This window comes from Cervus elaphus, chromosome 1, assembly GCF_910594005.1.
Source record: "Cervus elaphus chromosome 1, mCerEla1.1, whole genome shotgun sequence".
Lineage (NCBI taxonomy): Eukaryota > Metazoa > Chordata > Mammalia > Artiodactyla > Cervidae > Cervus > Cervus elaphus.
Genome location: NC_057815.1, coordinates 93,691,835 through 93,711,917, shown reverse-complemented (window position 1 = coordinate 93,711,917; position 20,083 = coordinate 93,691,835). Strand labels below are relative to the sequence as shown.

At 37.5% G+C, this 20,083-nt stretch overlaps 2 protein-coding genes across 2 annotated transcripts; both read left to right on the top strand.

The window, feature by feature from the left end:
• The first annotated feature begins 8,605 nt into the window (after positions 1-8,605).
• LOC122700356 (olfactory receptor 4A47-like) lies at positions 8,606-9,535 on the top strand. Its single transcript, XM_043913195.1, has one exon. It carries the CDS (start codon positions 8,606-8,608, stop codon positions 9,533-9,535), a length of 930 nt encoding a protein of 309 aa, XP_043769130.1.
• Positions 9,536-17,797: 8,262 nt separating this feature from the next.
• LOC122700399 (olfactory receptor 4A47-like) lies at positions 17,798-18,724 on the top strand. The gene has a single exon (XM_043913278.1). The coding sequence runs from the start codon at positions 17,798-17,800 to the stop codon at positions 18,722-18,724; it is 927 nt and encodes a 308-aa protein (XP_043769213.1).
• The last annotated feature ends 1,359 nt before the right edge of the window (positions 18,725-20,083 follow it).

Genomic DNA, 20,083 nt, shown 5'->3' with positions numbered 1-20,083 from the left:
ATTGGAAATAAAAGCAAAACTAAACAAATGGGATCTAATGAAACTTAAAAGCTTTTGCACTACAAAAGAAACTATAAGTAAGGTGAAAAGACAGCCGTCAGATTGGGAGAAAATAATAGCAAATGAAGAAACAGACAAAGGATTAATCTCAAAAATATACAAGCAACTCCTGCAGCTCAATTCCAGAAAAATAAATGACCCAATCAAAAAGTGGGCCAAAGAACTAAACAGACATTTCTCCAAAGAAGACATACAGATGGCTAACAAACACATGAAAAGGTGCTGTAAGCCAGAAAGATAAAGAACATTACAACATACTAACACATATATATGGAATTTAGAAAGATGGTAACGATAACCCTATATGCAAAACGGAAAAAGAGACACAGAAATACAGAACAGACTTTTGAACTCTGTGGGAGAAGGTAAGGGTGGGATGTTTCAAAAGAATAGCATGTATACTATCTATGGTGAAACAGATCACCAGCCCAGGTGGGATGCATGAGACAAGTGCTCCGGCCTGGTGCACTGGGAAGACCCAGAGGAATCGGGTGGAGAGGGAGATGGGAGGGGGGATCGGGATGGGGAATAAGTGTAAATCTATGGCTGATTCATATCAATGTATGACAAAACCCACTGAAATGTTGTGAAGTAATTAGCCTCCAACTAATAAAAAAATTAAAAAAAAAAAAAAAGTGAAAGTGAAGTCGCTCAGTCGTGTCCGACTCTTCACGACCCCAGGTGTCAGGGAATGTTTAATTTTAAGGAATCCTATATGTTGTTTTCTGTTTCTCAAGGGCTCTCTGTTCCTTATCATTTCCTGGAAAACAGGAACGAGCAGAACTGCATGCAGTTCTCAGGACTGAGGTCACGAGACGGCATGCATACGTGGATTCTTTTCAGTAGCCTTTTACTTTTCTGCAAAAATGCTTAGTCGTGTTCCTATTTCTCAAGATATCGACTGTCTACTGGCCTTGTGATTGTTATTCCCCTGGTTACTGTTGTCATGGCCCTATGATGGTCATTCCCTTAGTTATTGTAGCTATGCATCTGGTTTCGGTGGTTTTGCTCAACTCTATTTTTTTGCCTGAAGTTTCCTTGTGTAACAATATATAAGCACACACTGCCATGAGTAAAGCACCCTTGTTCACCAGAGACTTGCGTCCCCCACGTCCTTCTTTTCGTCGCTTTCTTTTCGTTGTCTCCAGTCCCCAGGTCCGATCTGTCAAGAAGACCATAACACCCAGGGACTGTAGCCTACCAGGCTGTTCCATCCATGGGATTTCCCAGGCAAGAGTACTGGAGTGGGTTGCCATTTCCTTCTCCAACCCAACTGAATACAGAGTTTCAAAGAATAGCAAGGAGAAATAAGAAAGCCTTCTTAAGTGAACAATGCAAATAAATAGATGAAAACAGTAGAGTAGGAAAGACTAGATATTTCTCCTAAAAAATTGGAGATACCAAAGGAACATTGCATGCAAGGACAGGCACAATAAAGAACAGAAATGGTATGGACCTAACAGAAGCAGAAGATATTAAGAAGAGATGGCAAAAATATGCAGAAGAACTGTACAAGAAAAGGTTTTCATGACCCAGTTAACCATGATGGTCTGGTCACTCACCTGAAGCAGATATCCTGGAGCATGAACTCAAGTGGTCCTTAGGAAGCATTACTATGAACAAAGCTGAGGGAGGTGAAAAAATTTCAGCTGAGCTACTTCAAATCTTAAAAGATGATGGTGTTTAAATTGCTGTATTCAACAAGCCAACAAATTTGGAAAACTTAGCAATGGCCACAGGACTGGATAACGTCAGTTTTTGTTCCGTTTCCAAAGAAGGGCAATCCCAAAGAATGTTCAAACTATTGTAAAATTGTGCTCATTTCACATGTTAGCAAGGTAAGGCTCAAAATCCTTCACTAGGTTTCAACAGTATGGGGACCAAGAAATTTCAGAAATACAGTGTGGATTTAGAAAAGCCTGAGGAACTAGTGATCAAATTGCCAACATCCATTGGATCACAGGAAAGGCAAGAAATTCAGAAAAACATCTGCTTCATTGACTATGCTTGAGCCTTTCACTGCGTAGATCACAACAAGCTGTGGAAAATTCTTAAAGAGATGGGAATACCAGAGCATCTTACACAGCTTCTGAGAAAGCTGTATGCAGGTCAAGAAGCAGCAGTTATAATTCAGCATGGAACAGTGGACTGTTCCAAATTGCGAAAGGAGTATGCCAAGGCTGTATATTGTCACCCTGCAATTTAACTTCTTTGCAGACTGTTGTTGTGGTTTTCAGTCGCCAAGTCATGTCCGACTCTTTGTGACTCCATGGAATGCAGCACGACAAGCCTCCCCTGTCCCTCACATTCTCTTGGAGTTTGCCCAAGTTCATGTTCATTGCATCTGTGATGCCATCCAGCCATCTCATCCTCTGACAGCCCCTTCTACTTCTGCCCTCTGTCTTTCCATCATCAGGGACTTTTCCCATGAGTCGTCTGTTTGTGTCAGATGACAGAACTCCTGGAGCTTCAGCTTCAGCATTAGTCCTTCTAGTGAATATTCAGGGTTGATCTTCCTTAAGATAGACTCATTTGATCTTCTTGCTGTTCAGGGGACTTTCAGGAGTCTTCTCCAGCACCACAGTTTGAAGGCATCAGTTCTTTGGTATTCTGCCTTCTTTATGGTCCAGTGGTCCAGCTCTCATGATGGTACATGACCACTGGAAAGACCATAGCCTTGACTATCCAGACCTTTGTCAGCAGAGTAATGTCTCTGCTCTTCAACACACTAGCTAGGTTTGTCATCGCTTTCCTGACAAGAAGCAATCATCGTTTGATTTCATGGCAGCAGTCACCATCCACAATGATTTTGGAGCCCAAGAAGAGGAAATCTGTCACTGCTTCCACCTTCTACCCATCTACATGCCATGCAGGAATGGAGCCAGATGACATGATTTTGGGTTTTTAATATTTAGTTTGAAGCTGGCTCTTTCACTGTCTTACTTCATTATGCAGAGTTCAGTTCAGTTGCTCAGGCATGTCCAACTCTTTGCAACCCCATGGAATGCAGTACTCCAGGCCTTCCTGTCCATCACCAACTCCGGGAGCTTACTCAAACTCATGTCCATTGAGTTGGTGATGCTTCAAACATCTCATCCTCTTTCATCCCTTTCTCCTCCCTTCTTTAGTCTTTCCCAGCATCAGCATCTTTTCCAATGAGTCAGTTCTTCACAGCAGGTCGCTAAAGTATTGGAGTTTCAGCTTCAGCATCAGTCCTTCCAATGAATATTCAGGACTGATTTCCTTTATAATGGACTGGTTGGTCTCTTTGCAGTCCAAGGGACTCTCAAGAGTCTTCTCCAACACCACAGTTCAATAACATAAATTCTTTGGTGCTCAGTTTTCTTTATAGTCCAATTCTCACAACCATACATGACTACTGGAAAAACCATACCTTTGACTAGATGGACCTTTGTCGGCAAAGTAATGTCTCTGCTTTTTAATATGCTGTCTAGATTGCTCATTTCTAGGTCATTGCTGTCTAAGTTGGCTTTTCTTCCAAGAAGCAAGTGTCTTTTAATTTCATGGCTGCAGTCACCATCTGCAGTGATTTGGGAGACCAAGAAAACAAAATCTCTCACTGATTCCATTGTTCCCCCACCTATTTGCCATGAATTGATGGGGCTGGATCTCAAGATCTTAGTTTTTTGAATGTTGAGTTTTAAGCCAGCTTTTTCACTTTGCCCTTTCACTTTCGTCAAGAGGCTCTTCAGTTTCTCTTTGCTTTCTTCCATAAAGATGGAGTAATCTGCATGTCTGAGGTTTTATATATTTCTCCTGGCCATCTTGATTCCATCTTGTGCTTCATCCAGCCCGGCATTTTGCATGATGTACTCTGCATAGAAGTAAAATAAGCAGCATTACAATATACCGCCTTGATGTACTCCTCTCCCAAATTTGAACTAGTCTGTTGTTCCATGTCCAGTTCTAACTGTTGCTTCTTGACCTGCATATAGATTTCTCAGGAGGCAAGTAAGGTGGTCTGGTATTCCCATCTCTTGAAGGATTTTCCACAGTTTTTGTGATCCACACAGTCAAAATCTTTGGCATAGTCAATAAAGCAGAAGTATATGCTTTTCTGGAACTCTCTTGCTTTTTTGATGATACAACAGATGTAGGCAATTTGATCTCTGGTTCCTCTGCCTTTTCTAAATCCTGCTTGAACATCTGGATGTTCTCTGTTCATGTACTATTGAAGCCTGGCTTGGAGAATTTTGAGCATTACTTTGTTAGCGTGTGAGATGAGTCCAAGTGTGTGGTAGTTTGGACATTCTTTGGCATTGCATTTCTTTGGGATTGGAATGAAAACAGCTTTTCCAGTCCTGTGACCACTGCTGAGTATTCCAAATTTGCTGGCATATCGAGTGCAGCACTTTAACAGTGTCATCTTTTTGGTCTTAAAATAGCTCAACTGGCATTCCATCACCTCCACTAGCTTTGTTTGTAGTGATGATTCGTAAGGTCCACTTGACTTTGTACTCCAGGGTGTCTGGCTATAGCTGAGTGATCACACCAATATGGTTATCTGGGTCATGAAAATCTTTTTTGTATAGTTCTTCTGTGTATTCTTGCCATCTGTTCTTAATTCCAAAGAAAATAGCTAGTTCCAAAGAATAGCAAGGAGAGATAAGAAAGCCTTCTTAAGTGATCAATGCAAAGAAATAAAGGCAAATAATAGCATCAGAATGACTAGAGATCTCTTCAAAAAAATTAGAAATACCAAAGGAATATTTTTTCAAAAGATGGACACAATAAAGGACAGAAATATTACAGACCTAACAGAAGCAGAAGATATTAAGAAAATGTGGCAAGAATGCACATAAGATCTATACAAAAAAGATCTTAACAAACCAGATAATCATGATGGTGAATTTAAAATTAACTACTACATATTTTATTTTAAGGCATTTAACTGTATTTTCTGATGTAACTTTCATATATCTAACCAAAATTTAAGGTGATTAAATTACATCTTAAATAAAAGGATAGAAAATCATGCTATGGCAGGTGGGGAAATACATAACATATCTGTTCACTGGACAAAAATGACTGGGTTTATATGTTAATTGTCTTTAATTAATTGTCTTTAATTGATTGTCTTTAGTTTCATGATGATTCTTTTTTTCTCATGAAATTCTCATTCTTATGAAGAGTTTTTCCAATGTTGGACATTTCTGACATGAATTATGTGACTTGTCCTATTAAAATCTTTGCATATAGATGATCTTTAAAAACTCTGGGGAAAGTCCCAGTGAATTAATTAAATAGGAACCAATCTTGGACATCTTCCAGTTCTGAGACTCAATGAGAATTGCAGCTGGAAGGGATGAAATATCCCATGATCTTCACCCCTAAAGGTAAGAAGATGCTATCCACTTAGTAAGTGGCATCGAGTTTTCCTGAGGTCTTTTCTTAGACTTAAAGTATAATTAAAAAAAAAAAAAATCACACTAACATCTTTCAAAATCTTAGGTCAATTAATCTGGCCAGATAGCATGACAGAATGAGAAGGGCTAAACAGCCAAATGCTATTTTTCTTTTTCAAGCTAGTAGAAAGAAGTTCCTTGTGAAAAATTTTCCTGGGAAATGGCTACTTGATATCTTCTATGTATATATAGGATTTCTTGGTCATTTTGATAAATTTCTAATTTGATAAACTTTTGTTTTTCTGTATGCATCCTGGAATTCCTTTCAAATAATCTACACTGCACATAAAAATGACTTGAATAATCATGAGACTCCATGAAGAAAATGGACAGACAGCCAAATGAAATCAAATTTATCCTCAAATAATAAGGCAGCCTTTTGCCCTCTGTTGTCAAACTGGATGAAAAATAATTCTTAGTGTTTACGAGTAACTTAAAGACATTGTTCAGATTCTGAAGAAGCCTCTAAAGGTAAGACTAATGGTAAATCATGGGAACCAGATTCACAAGTGTGGAATGTTCTTTATTGTAAAAGATTATATTACTTTGAAATCAATCAAACTTAGATTCAAATCTTAAAAATATGTGATTTGAGGGAAATGAATGAGATATTCTGAGCATTAGTTTCTTCCATTATAAAATGGGAATTCCAGTTCTTGTTACTCTAAACATTAAGTGTGATACATTAAACTATGAGTCTGTGATGGGAATATACTGTCAATACTTTTCAGCAACAGGATGATATCATCAGAATAAAATTTAAAAGGACAATTTGGGCTGCTTCAGGAGAATCAGTTTTTGGAGGCCAAAATAAACACGGAGAGATTTGGCAGGAGGCTACTGCAGTAGACCAGGAAGAAATTAAGAAGTAGGATATGATCAAACTTGTGATATATTTTGAAAATACAATAAATAGGAATTATTAAATTTTTATGAGAGTATCAAAGAGTGAAGAGCATTGAAGTTTTTGTCTGAACAATAACATGGAAAATAATAGGATTTAATAGATCAATAAGGAGCACCTGTTGAAATTTTGTATAGAGAATGCTTATATTTATAGCAGAACTTTTAAAAGTTAGCTTTATAAATACTACATTGCCAGTAAACTATGCCAAAATTAGAGATGTTGCATATCAGCTCAGTTGCTCAGTCGTGTCCCACACTGCAATCCCATGGACTGCAATATGCCAGGCCTCCCTGTCCATCACCAACTCCTGGAGTTTATTCAAACTGATGTCCATTGAGTTGGTGATACTATCCAACCATCTCATCCTCTATTGTCCCCTTCTTCTCCTGCCTTCAATCTTTCCCAGCATCAGGGTCTTTTCTAATGAGTCACTTCTTCACATCAGGTGGCCAAAGTATTGGAGTTTCAGCTTCAGCATCAGTCCTTCCAGTGAATATTCAGGACTGATATCCTTTAGGATGGACTGGTTGGGTCTCCTTGCAGTCCAATGGACTCTCAAGAGTTTTCTCCAACACTACAGTTCAAAAGCATCTATTCTTCAGTGCTCAGCTTTCTCTATAGTCCAACTCTCACATCCGTACATGACCACTGGAAAAACCATACATTTGACTAGATGGATCGGTTTGTTGGCAAATTTATGTCTCTGCTTTTTAATATGCTGTCTAGGTTGGTCACAACTTTTCTTCCAAGGAGCAAATGCCTTTTAATTTCATGGCTGCAGTCTCCATCTGCAGTGATTTTGGAGTCCAAAAAAATAAAGTCAGCCACTGTTTCCACTGTTTCCCCATCTATTTGCCATGAAGTGATGGGGCCAGATGCCAGGATCTTAGTTTTCTGAATGTTGAGCTTTAAGCCAACTTTTCCACTCTCCTCTTTCACTTTCATCAAGAGGCTCTTTAGTTCCTCTTCACTTTCTGCCATAAGGGTGGTGTCATATGCATATCTGAGGTTATTGGTATTTCTCCCAGCAATCTTGATTCCAGCTTGTGCTTCATCCAGCCCAGCCTTTCTCATGATGCACTCTGCATATAAGTTAAATAACCAGGTTGACAAAATGCAGCCTTATTGCACACACATGTTTGAAAATTAGGGGAGAAACAGGGGCTAACCCAAAATTAGACCGTGGTAGCATTTGCTGGTCAGGAAAAGGGAAATATCCAACTCAAGACCTAAGAAGTGTCAGTGAGGTTTGAGACAGTTCAGGACAAGGATCTTCTGTTCACAGTTTGATCTATCTACACTGTAAATTACCTCAAGTGGGTCTCATTTATTATACTTTCTGACTCTATAAATGGTGCACTTTTTCATGGAATTCCCTCCCATCTATTTTTCAATTTTTGAAAAACTCAACCAAAGCATTTCTTCCTCCAGGAAGCCTTCTTTTATTACAGTTTGACATACTCCTAAAGTGAAGGAAAATGAAAGTCAAGTCATTCAGTCGTGTCTGACTCTTTGCAACCCCATGGACTGTAGCCTACCAGGCTCCTCTGTCCATGGGGTTTTCCAGGCAAGAGTACTGGGGTGGGTTGCTATTTCCTCTTCAGAGGATCTTCCCGACCCAGGGATCAAACCCGGGTCTCCCTCATTGTAGGCAGACACTTTTACCATCTGAGGGGCCTGTGATCCTAAGCACTGTGTGATATTCATTTAAAAAAAAAATAACATTGCTCAGTCATATCTGAGTTCGTGACTGCTTGGACTGTAATTTGCCAGGCTCCTCTCTCCATGGAATTTTCCAGGCAAGATAATGGAGTGGGTTGCCATTTCCTCCTCCAGTGGATGTTAACAATCTTGGGATCAAACCTAGGTCTCCTGCACTGCAGGCAGATTACCATCTGAGCACCAGGGAAGCCAAATATTAGTGGTATCTATAACTTGGGTCTGGAATTGCCCGATCCCTTGTTATGTACCATATCACTGAGGGAAAGAAACTACGCCTTACTCAACTTGTAATCAAAATGTCTGTGACATATTAGACACAAATAGATATTCTAGATACATTCTTCAAGTGAATGTGTAAATAAACAATTGTGCATTTAAGTGTTTTCTCCTTTAAGTGTTTTTTTTTTTTTTTCCCCAATTTAAGTGTTTTTCCCCTTGTCTTTTAGACCAACTGCTTCTAATACCTGAACTCAGCTTCTGTCCAGACTGGATGGAACCCAGGAACAATGTGACTTTCTTTGTCCTCCTGGGCCTCACTCAGAATCCAAAGGAACAGAAAGTCCTTTCTGTTATGTTCTTGTTCTTCTACATTTTGACCCTGATAGGCAACCTGGTCATTATTGTGACTATAACTGTCAGTAAGACCCTGAACTCACCGATGTTCTTTTTTCTTGCTAGCTTATCATTTATGGATGTCACTTCTTCTTCTTCTATTACCCCTAGAATGATTTCAGACTTGTTCTTAGGGGAAAAAATCATATCATTTGAATCTTGCATGACTCAGCTGTTTACAGAGCACTTTTTTGGTGGATCAGAGATTGTGCTTCTGCTGGTGATGGCCTATGACCGCTATGTGGCCATTTGTAAGCCCTTGCATTATTTGGTGATCATGAGGCAGAGGGTATGTGTTCTGTTGCTGGTGGTGTCCTGGGTTGGAGGTTTTCTGCACTCAATTATTCAACTTGGCACTATTTACGGGCTCCCGTTCTGTGGCCCCAATGTCATTGATCACTTTATCTGTGACATGTTCCCTTTATTGAAACTCGTCTGTACTGACACCTATATCATCGGCATCTTAGTGTTGCCCAATGGGGGACTGATCTGCACTGTTGTGTTTCTGCTCTTACTCGTCTCCTACGGAGTCATCCTGCACTCTCTGAAGAACCCGAGTCAGGAAGGGAGGCGGAAAGCCCTCCAGACCTGTGGTTCCCACATCACTGTGGTTGTCTGCTGCTTTCTTCCCTGCATTTTCATGTATGCAAGACCTGCTAAGACATTCCCCATTGACAAATCTGTGAGTGTGTTTTATACCGTCATAAGTCCCATGCTGAACCCACTAATCTACAGTCTAAGAAACTCTGAGTTAACTAGTGCTATGAAGAAGGTCTGGAGAAGGAACATCATATCTCATTTTAAGTAAGTGCACTGATTACTATGAAGGTAGTCATTTGAAATCAGGGGACATTTCCTTTGAATGCAGAAGCATTTTGTGCTCAGTCACTCAGTCATGTCAGCTGTTTGCAACTGCATGGACTGTAGCCTGCCAGGCTCCTCTGTCCATGGGGATTCTCCAGACAAGGATACTGGAGTGAATTGCCACGCTCTCCTCCATGTGATCTTCTCAACCCAGCGATCGAATCCAGGTCTCCCCCATTGCAGGAAGATTCTTTACAATATTAGCTACCAGGGAAGCCATTTTAAAATTTGATTCTGATTTCTTTTTCTTGAACAAATTTATGATAATTATAATTAAAGATTGCAATTATACATCTGTGCTATTAATAACAGTTTTTCTGCTTACTAGAATGTAAGGTCTATAATTACTTGTTTATAACTGTACCCAGAATGGCATAAAACCTATATAGCAAAAAAAAAAAAAAATGTATAATAAATTCATGAGAAAATTATTGCACTGATTTTTAACTAATTTATGTATGCTCAGTCGCTTCAGTCTTGTCCGAGTCTATGTGACCCTAGGGACTGTAGCTCACCAGGCTCCTCTGTCCATGGGATTCTCCAGGCAAGAATACTAGAGTGGGTTGCCATGCCCTCCTCCAGGGGATCTTCCTGACCCAGGGAATGAACTGGCATTTCTTATGTCTCCTGCATTGGCTGCTGAGTTCTTTACCACTAGAGCCGCCTGGAAAGCCCAACCAATTTATGGATTCATATTTTTCACTCTGCTTCATGAAAAAAAGAGCAAAAATGATACTGCAGTTCATGGAGAAGCACAGAGTTGGACTTAGAGGTTGAATAACAACAACTCTTTTTCAGGACAGGATTTTTATTTAGACTCATCATTTAAATGAACTTTTTTATTTATAAAATTTAAAATATTTATTTATATATATCATCTTTTTTTATTATACTTCTGTGGCATTATGCACAAAATCTTTAACTTAATACTCTCCTATTTACAAGAAGATTTGAAGTAAAACAGATATCAATAAACAGTGTAAATGGAAACCAAACCATATGGTATGCAGGGCACATGAATTTCCTATTTTTTTCTCAGCATTTTCCAGCCCTAGTTGTTGGCCCTAAATTTGTTTCTTTTCATCTGGTAATAATCTTTGCAAATGCAAGTGTAATTAACATACATATATTTGCTTCTTTCTATATATGTAACACTTGCTTTTACTATGCAACATCTTGAAGATGTTTCCATACAAGTCCATATATTTTGTACATGCATGATCAGTCGCTTGTAGTTTCTGATTCTTTGAGATCCCATATACTATAGCCTGCCAGTCCCCTCTGTCCGAGGAATTTCCCAGGCAAGAATACTGGAGTGGGTTGCCATTTCATACTCCAGGGGATCTTCCTGACCCAGGATCAAGCTCGTGTCTTCTGCATCTCCTGCACTGGCAGCCAGATTCCCACTGTGCCACCTGGGAAGCCCAGTCATATATATGTATAATTTCTCTTATAGTGCACAGTTCTCCTTATAAATTTATAATGAAATTAATATGTACATTTCTATTAATGTGATAGCTAAACTTTTCATAAGGCAAATAATATTCTAACTAATATATGTTTTATGTATATGCAAATATAATTTTATAGGGATAGCATTGTTCCTATGATATTTGAATGAATGGTCAGGTAATATATGCATTTAAATGTTGATATTGATAGTTATTGCCACATTACCATACTTGAGGTTAAGTAGCTACAGTCCTGTCCACTCTATGAGAATTCTTTTGTCACATCTCAATCACCAGTACCTGATAAATATATATGACATCTGATTAAAGTTACTCTTATTCTTTAACCACAACCCTTTTGATATAACTGAATTCGATAATCTTTCCACATGTTCAATTTGATTTGTATTTTCTGTGAGTTTATATGTATATAAATATAAACACATTTTTACATATATATTCATTCGGATTTTACCTATTTAATTAGATGGTTAGTCTTTTCCATGCTGATTTTTATGAGATGTTTATATAGTAAGAAACGATCGCTTTCACCACTGCGTGAGTAGTTTATGCTTTCTGGTTGTGAAAGTGTCTCAGCTATGTCTTACTTGTGTGACCCCAAGGACTGGAACCTGCCAGGCTCCTCTGTCCATGGAACTCTCCAGGCCAGAATACTGAGGTGGGTAGCCGTGCCCTTCTCCCGGGGATCTTCCCATCCCAGGGACTGAACCAAGGTCTCCTGCATTGCAGGTGGATTCTTCACCGTCTGAGCCACCAGCTGCTAAACAAATAGAATAAGAACACAGGACTATGGTACCACTCACTTTAGTGAAAAGCAAAAACCTAAACCACCAAAAATATTTGACAAGTAAATGAATACAATCTATTCATAAGATGGATTATCATGCAGCTATTAAAAATTGTGTTTTCAAAGAAAATTTGAAGACATGAGAAAAAGTGCATGATATAATGTTAGTTGAAAAGGGATGATGAAAAATGCACACACAATATGACATCAAATTAGGTTTAAAAATTAGATTTCTTGTTGTTTAGTTGCTAAGTTGTGTCTGACTCTTTTGCTACCTTATGGATTGTAGCCCACCAGGCTTCTCCGTCCATGGGATTTCCCAGGCAAGAATACTGGAGTGGGTTGCCATTTCCTTCTCCATTTCCTGGTTACATGTTTTTAACTTTATAAACTATGTAGAATGATTTTTACATGTAAATTTTTTATTTTTACATTTTGTATTCAATTTTTTTCATTTGTGTATCTTGCTTAGAAAGATACATTTTCCCATTCCACTTGTGCCAAATAGTCTTCAGTTCTTTTCCAGTGCTTTTTTTAAAAAGCCTTTTTATATCTTATATTAAAACTTTTGATTAACTTGAATTTATTTTGCTATAGGAGTTAAAGAGAGATTGAAATTTTAGTGGTTTCTCTATATTTTATGGTTTTTAAAAATAGTTGCATAGCTATCTTTTTGCCATTAACTTGAAATCCTTTTTGTTTCTTGAAATCCCAGTGTATTTGGATCCAATTCAACACACTCTTCTGCTTCACTAATCTCTTTTTTCATGTGCAGGTTGACACATAATTGCCATAATGTGTAACACATTTTGATCTGTGAAGAGACTAGCAGTCTCTCATTCTTATTGTTTCTCAGAACTATACCTAGGCTTGAGGGTTGCGATGCCCTCCTCCAGGGATCTTCTCAACCCAGTGATGCAACCCAGGTCTCTGGTGTCTTCTGCATTACAGGTGGGTTCTTGACCAGTGAACCACCAGAGAAGCCCCCAATACACACTCCTATATTTAAAATAGATTATAGCAAGGCCTACTGTATAGCACAGGGAACTCTGCTCCATATTTTGTAATAAACTAAATGGGAACAGAATTTGAAAAAGAGTAGATACATGTATATGTATAAGTCAGTCACTTTGCTGTAGACATTTTTTAGCAATGTAGACAATTGTAGCAATGTAGACATTGCTAATCACTATACTCTAACATGGGCTTTCTTGCTGGCTCTGTGGTAAAGAATCCACCTGCAAAGCAAGAGCTAGAGGAGATGCAGGCTGGATCCCTGAGTCAGGAAGACCTCTTGGAGGGTCTTGCCATCCCTCTCCAGTATTCTTGCCAGGAAAATCCCATGGACAGAGGAGCCTAGCAGGCTGCTGTCCGTGGTATCGCAAGAGTTGGACATGACTTAAAGACTAAGCCACTACATATTTAACATAGATTATAACAAGTCCTACTGTATGGCACAGGGAACTCTACTCAACATTATGTAATAAACTAAGTGGGAAAAGAAGTGGAAAAAAGGTAGGTACGTGTATATGTATAACTCAGTCACTTTGCTGTAGATCTGAAACTCGCACGTTGTAAATCACTGCGGTCTAATGTGGGTTTCCCGGTGGCTCTGTGGTAAATCCGCCTGTAATTCAGGGGCTACAGCAGATGCAGGCTTGGGCCGGGAAGATCCCATGGAGGAGGGCAAGGCGCTGCAGTCCAGTGTCCTTGTCAGGATCATCCCATGGACAGAGGAGTCTGGCGGGCTGCAGTCCACACGTTTACAAAGAGTCAGATGTGACTGAAACCACAGCACAGAAGCATACATGCTCCAAATTAAAATAAAAATTTAAAGATAGAGATTTTAATTTAGTAGTTTTGTCATTGGATTGACATATTTGCCTCTTAAATTCCCCAGATGTATCTGAAGCCAATGATATTTGCCTTTACTTTGGGCTATCAAGCTATACTCTATATTCATATCATAAATCAATTAATGAGGTCACCTTAGATCTTATATTTACTTTTAAAATTATGGCCAAGTATACATGACAAAATTCATAACTCTAATCATCTTAAAGTGGCATTAAGTTAGGCAAATGTGACCACTGTCTATATCCAGAACCTTCCCAACTTCTCAAGCTGAAATTCTAAAACCGTTAAACAAAAATCTCCCTTTTCCCTCACTGACCTGTGGGCAACCACCATGCTACTTTTTGCCCATGATTTGACTCTTTAAGTGTCTCAGTCAAGTGGAATCATACAGTATCTGTTTTTTGTGACTGTCTTTTTTCACTTAATGCCATATTATATCTTTTTTTTTTTCATAAAATGCTCTTGGCAGTCTTGTTGAAAATTATCTGGGACATATACAAGGTTTATTTCTAGAGTCTGTTTACTCCATTAGTCTGTTGTCCATCTTTGTCCCAATACTAGTGATGCGGTTACTGTAGCTTTGTAGTGTGTTTTAGAACCAGGAAGTGTGAGACCGCAACTTTCCTCCTTTTCAAAACTGTTTTGGCAATTTTGAAGTCCTTAATATTCCATACGAATTTTATCATGAATTTTTCTACTTCTGCAAAAAACATTTTTATAGTTTTGATAAGGAGTGTACTGAATCTGTACATCACTTGAAGCAATATTAATATCTTAACACTATTAAATATTCTAGTTCATAAATGTTTTCCCATATATGTGTGTGTTCTATAATATCTCTGAATAAAGTTTTGTGATGTTCAGTTTAAAATGCTTTTGTCTCATTGATTAAGTTTTCTCTTAACTATTTTCTTCTTTTTGGTGCTCTTGTAAGTGGAATTATTTTCTTAATTTCTGCTTGGTTTGTTCATGACCATATAAAAATTCAACAACATTTCACAAAAAACTCTCAGCAAGTTTGAAATAGAAGGAATGTGCCTGGACATAATAAAGTCCATATGTGACTGATCCACTGCTAACATCATCCTCAACACTAAAGCTTTGAAACTTCCACATTAAAATCTGAAAGAAGACAAGTGGGCACACTTTCACAAGTCCTTTTTTAAAAAATTAATTTATTTTTTATTGAAGGATAATTGCTTTACAGAATTTTGTTGTATTCTGTCAAACCTCAGCATGCATCAGCCATAAATATACACATACCCCCTCCCTCTTGAACCTCCCTCCCATCCCACCTCTCTAGGTTGACCTGTTTGAGTCTCCTGAGCCACACAGCAAATTCCCGTTGTCTATCTGTCTTTCATATGGTAATGGAAGTTTCCATGTTACTCAGATTTTTTTCTAAGTATAGCGCCTATTCTCTGAAGTGAGATAATTTTATTTTTAAATTTTCAGTTAGCTTTGCTTTCTGTAACAGTACTTCTAATGGTAGTCACTTCCTGTCTTTTTAATCTGAGTTTAAATATCACTTTTTAAGGAAGGCCTTCTCTGATTACATTATCCACAGTAGAACTTCCTCTTATTTTCTGTCATAGTAAACTATTTCTTATATTACAAGCCATTAATACAACTACAATTACTGAATGTCTCCTTCTTTATTGTCTGACTTTATTCTGAGAAAATAATACAGGAACGCAAGAAAAAATTTCTTTACATGATTTAACCCTGGTTTTATTAATTGTTGTGTCCTTACTTATAGCACAGCTGCTGGCCTAATAGAGGCATCCTACTTTAAAAAAAAAAATTGTTAAATGTTTAAACTATTAGCTCTTATATCTACAATTTTAATATATTTAATTGTGTCTTTTGATATAATTTTCATATTTCTAACCAATTTTTTTGGTGATTAAGCTGAGTATGAAATAAAAGGAAAGAAAATCTTGCTATTTCAGGTGGGGAAATATATAACAAATAAGTTCACTGGAGCAAAATGACTGGGTTGATATTTTATTCTTGATTGGCAGCAGTCTTATAGAGATTCTAAAGTACTATTTTTTTCTGACATGAACTATGTGATTTGGCCTATTAATATTTTTCCATACAGATGTTCTTTAAAAACTTTGTAGAAAATCCCACTGAATTAATTAAGCAAGAATCAGTCTTGGACACATCCCAACTCTAAGATTCAATAATAATTGCAACTGGAGGGGATGAAATACTCCATGATCTTCATTCTTAACAGGAAGAAAATGCTATCCACTTAGTAACTTGCACCAATTTTTCAGGCGGTCCTTTCTTAGACTTAAAAAATATCATAGAAATATTTTTCAAAATTTCAGTTTGAACTAGTCTGGCCATATCAACATGACAGAGTGAGATGGGCTAAACAATCAATGCTATTTTTCTTTTTAATGTTATTAGGAAAGAGGTTACTTATGAAAAAGGTCCCTGGGAAATGACTAGTTGCTGTCTTCCTATGTTTATATAGAATTTGTTGGCCATTTTGATAAATTCCCTAATGTGATTAAGGTTTGTTTTTTCTGTGTACACCAAGGAATTCCTTTCAAATAATCTAGCATATAAAAATGACCCTCTGAATATTGAGAAGAATCCATTTAGAAAATGGACAGTCAAATGACTATACAAATTTATATCCTCAGATAATAAGGCACCCTTTTGCTCTCTACTGTCATACTGGATGAAAGAATTCCAGGACTTACATTGTGTTGAAACTCATCAGATTGTGAACAAGCCTCTGCAAGGTAAGACTAATGGAAAATACTGGAAAACAGGTTAACAATTGACAGACATTCTTTATTATGAAAGAAATTAACTTTGAAATAAATCAAACTTAGATTCAATTCTAAGTATAGCACTTAAAAATGTGTGACTTTGGGAAAATGAAATAGATGTTCTGAGCCTTAGTATTTTTTAGTGATAAAACAGGGATTGTAGTATATGTTACTATAAATATTAAATGTGATACATTAAACTATGCATTATTGGAATATACTGTAAGACTTTTAAGCAGCTGAGTGGTGATATCATCAGAATAAGACTGAGAAGGACAATTTGGGCTGCTTCAGGAAAACCAGTTTTTGGAGGCCAGATAAACATGGAGAGACTTGGGAGGAGGCTATCACAGTGGACTATGAAGAAACTTTAAAAAAAAAAAAAAAGCATAGCATAAAAAAATAGATGAGAATATTCCAATTTGTGATATATTTTGGAAGTAGAGTCAATAGGATTTATTTAATTTTTATGAGAGTAAAAAATAACTGAAGAGCACTGAATTTTTTTGTTTGAACAATAGCATGAAAAATTATATCATTTAGCAAGGTAAAAGGCAACACTTCAAATTTTGTATAGGAAGTACTACATATTGTGGAAAATAAAAAACTTAGTTTTGTAAATACTAAATTGCCATTCAGTTGCTTGTCCACATTTAGAGATGCTGCATATACATATTTGAAAATTAGGGGAAACACAGGGTTTGGAGGCACACAATTAGACTGTTGCAGTGTTTACTGGTAAGGAAAAGGTCAATATCCACTTAAAGACCTAAGAAGTATCAGTGAGATCTGGGACAATTAAGGACAGAAACCTTCTATTCATGCTTCGATCTACTCACATTGATTATGTAAATTACCATGAACCTCACTTTTACAGTTTTGTGACTTCACTGAATTCCCTTCCAGTCCGTTCTTGTTTCACTTAAAAAAAAAAATTCAAAAAAAAAAAAAAATTCAGCTAAAGCATTAATTTCTCTGGAAAGTCTTTTCTGATTTAATTATTATTGATGCATAACTGTACTATGACTAACCGTTTGTGAATTTCCTTAAAACTTATTATACGGATCTGGAATTATCTTATCCCTATTCCTGTATTATATCATGAGGGCAAGTAACTCTACCTTATTCAACTTGGAGATACACTATCAATGACACATTGGACATGAAAAGACTCTCGACATACATTCTTTTAATTGAATATATAACAGCAGATGAAAATTTAATTCATTTAAAAGTTTTCCCCTTGTTTTGTAGGTACACTGTTTCTAACAAGTGAACATAGAATTTAGACAGACTAGATGGAAACAAGGAACAATGTAACTTACTTCATCCTCTTGGGCCTCACACAGAATCCAAAGGAGCAGAAAGTCCTTTTTGTTACATTCTTATTCTTCTATATCTTGACTGTGGTGGGAAACCTGCTCATAGTTGTGACTATAACTGTCAGTAAGAACCTGAACTCACCGATGTACTTTTTTCTTGCTAGCTTATCATTTATGGATGTAACTTACTCTTCTTGTATTACACCTAGATTGATTTCAGACTTGTTCTTTGGGGAAAAAATCGTATCCTTTAAATCTTGCATGACCCAGCTATTTACAGAGCACTTTTTTGGTGGATCAGAGATCGTACTTCTGCTGGTGAAGGCCTATGACCGCTACGTGGCCATCTGTAAGCCCTTGCATTATCTGGTGATCATGAGGCAGAGGGTATGTGTTCTGTTGCTGGTGGTGTCCTGGGTTGGAGGTTTTCTACACTCAGCAATTCAACTCAGCACTGTTTACGGGCTCCCGTTCTGTGGCCCCAATGTCATTGATCACTTTACCTGTGACATGTTCCCTCTACTGAAAGTCGTCTGTGCTGACACCCATGTCACTGGCATCTTAGTTGTGGTCAATGGAGGACTGATCTGCAGTCTTGGGTTTCTGCCCTTACTCGTCTCCTACGGAGTCATCCTGCACTCTCTGAAGAACCTGAGTCAGGAAGGGAGGCGGAAAGTCCTCCAGACCTGTGGTTCCCACATCACTGTGGTTGTCTGCTTCTTTGTTCCCTGTATTTTCATAAATGCAAGACTGGCTAAGACTTTTCCCATTGACAAATCTGTGAGTGTGTTTTATACCGTCATAAGTCCCATGCTGAACCCAATAATCTACAGTCTAAGAAATTCTGAGTTAACTAATGCTATGAAGAAGATCTGGAGAAGAAACATTTTTATCTCATATTAAATAAGTGCATCATTTACTATGAAGGGAGACATTTGACATCAGAGTCCATTTTCCTAGAATGCTGAAGTCATTTTAAAATTTGTTTCTGGATTCACTTTCTCCAATGAATATATATTAATTATTTTTAAATAATGTAATTATAGAACTGTGCTATTATTAACAGTTTCCCTCCCTACTATAATGGAAGGTCTATAACGCCTTGTTTATCACTGTACCTAGAAAGGCATAACGCCTATATAGTGAGAATTAATAATATATGGTGATGAAACTTATAGTGGGAAAATTATACACAAAATTTTTAATTTAATATGTTTTTTTTTGTAAGTAATATTGAACTAAGATATTAATAATCAAGATTTTCCAGGTGGTGCTTGTGGTAAAGAATCCATCTACCAATGGTGGAGACCAGTGTCAGGATGATCCCCTGGAGAAGTGCGTGGATACCCACTCTTGAATCACCATTGTCAGAGGAGTTTTGTGGGCTACAGTTCATGGGTTGCAAAGAGTCGGACATGACTGAAGTGACTTAGCATGCATTAGTAAACAGAATGAATGAAAACCAAACAATATGGGATAAAGTTTTTTTTTTTTTTTTTTTACAGTTTATAGTTTTTTTTTTTTCATTTATTTTTATTAGTTGGAGGCTAATTACTTTACAATATTGTAGTGGTTTTTGTCATACATGGGGATAAAGTTTCAAATAAATTTCCTATTTCTCTCAGCATTTTCCAGCCCTCATTCTCAGCTGTTGTTGGGTCACTAAGTTGTGTCCGACTCTTTGCTACCCCATGGACTGCAGCATGCCAGACTCCCCTGTCCTTCACTCTCTCCTGGAGTTTGCACAGGTTCATGTCCATTGAGTCAGTGATGGTAGAGGTTGGCCTTAAATGTGTTTCTTTTCATCTGGTAATAATCTTGGTACATGCAAGTGTATTTAACATACAGATATTTGTTTCTATATATATATTTAACACTCGCTTTTACTATGCAAAATCTTGAAAATGTTTTCATTCCAGTCCATATATTGTGTGCATTTTACAGGCAAGATTACTGGCGTGGGCTGTCATTTCCTCCTCCAGGGGATTTTCCTGACCCAGGGACAAACACCCATCTCTTGCATCTCCTGAATTCACAGGTAGATTCCTGACCACTCTGCTACCTAGGAAGCCCAATCCTTATATATAACCTTAATTTTTCTTATGGTGGGCAATACTCCTTATAAATTTTTACTAGAATTAATGTGTACAGTCCTCTCCAGTTGCTTGCTAAACCTTTCTATGACAAAAATTATTCAAAAATACATGGTTTTATAAATAGGTAAATATGAGTTCATTGGCATAGAATCATTGCTATATTTGA

Excerpts from the sequence above, each read along its gene's own strand:
- LOC122700399 (XM_043913278.1), top strand. The coding sequence starts at position 17,798 with ATGGAAACAAGGAACAATGTAACTTACTTCATCCTCTTGGGCCTCACA.
- LOC122700356 (XM_043913195.1), top strand. The coding sequence starts at position 8,606 with ATGGAACCCAGGAACAATGTGACTTTCTTTGTCCTCCTGGGCCTCACT.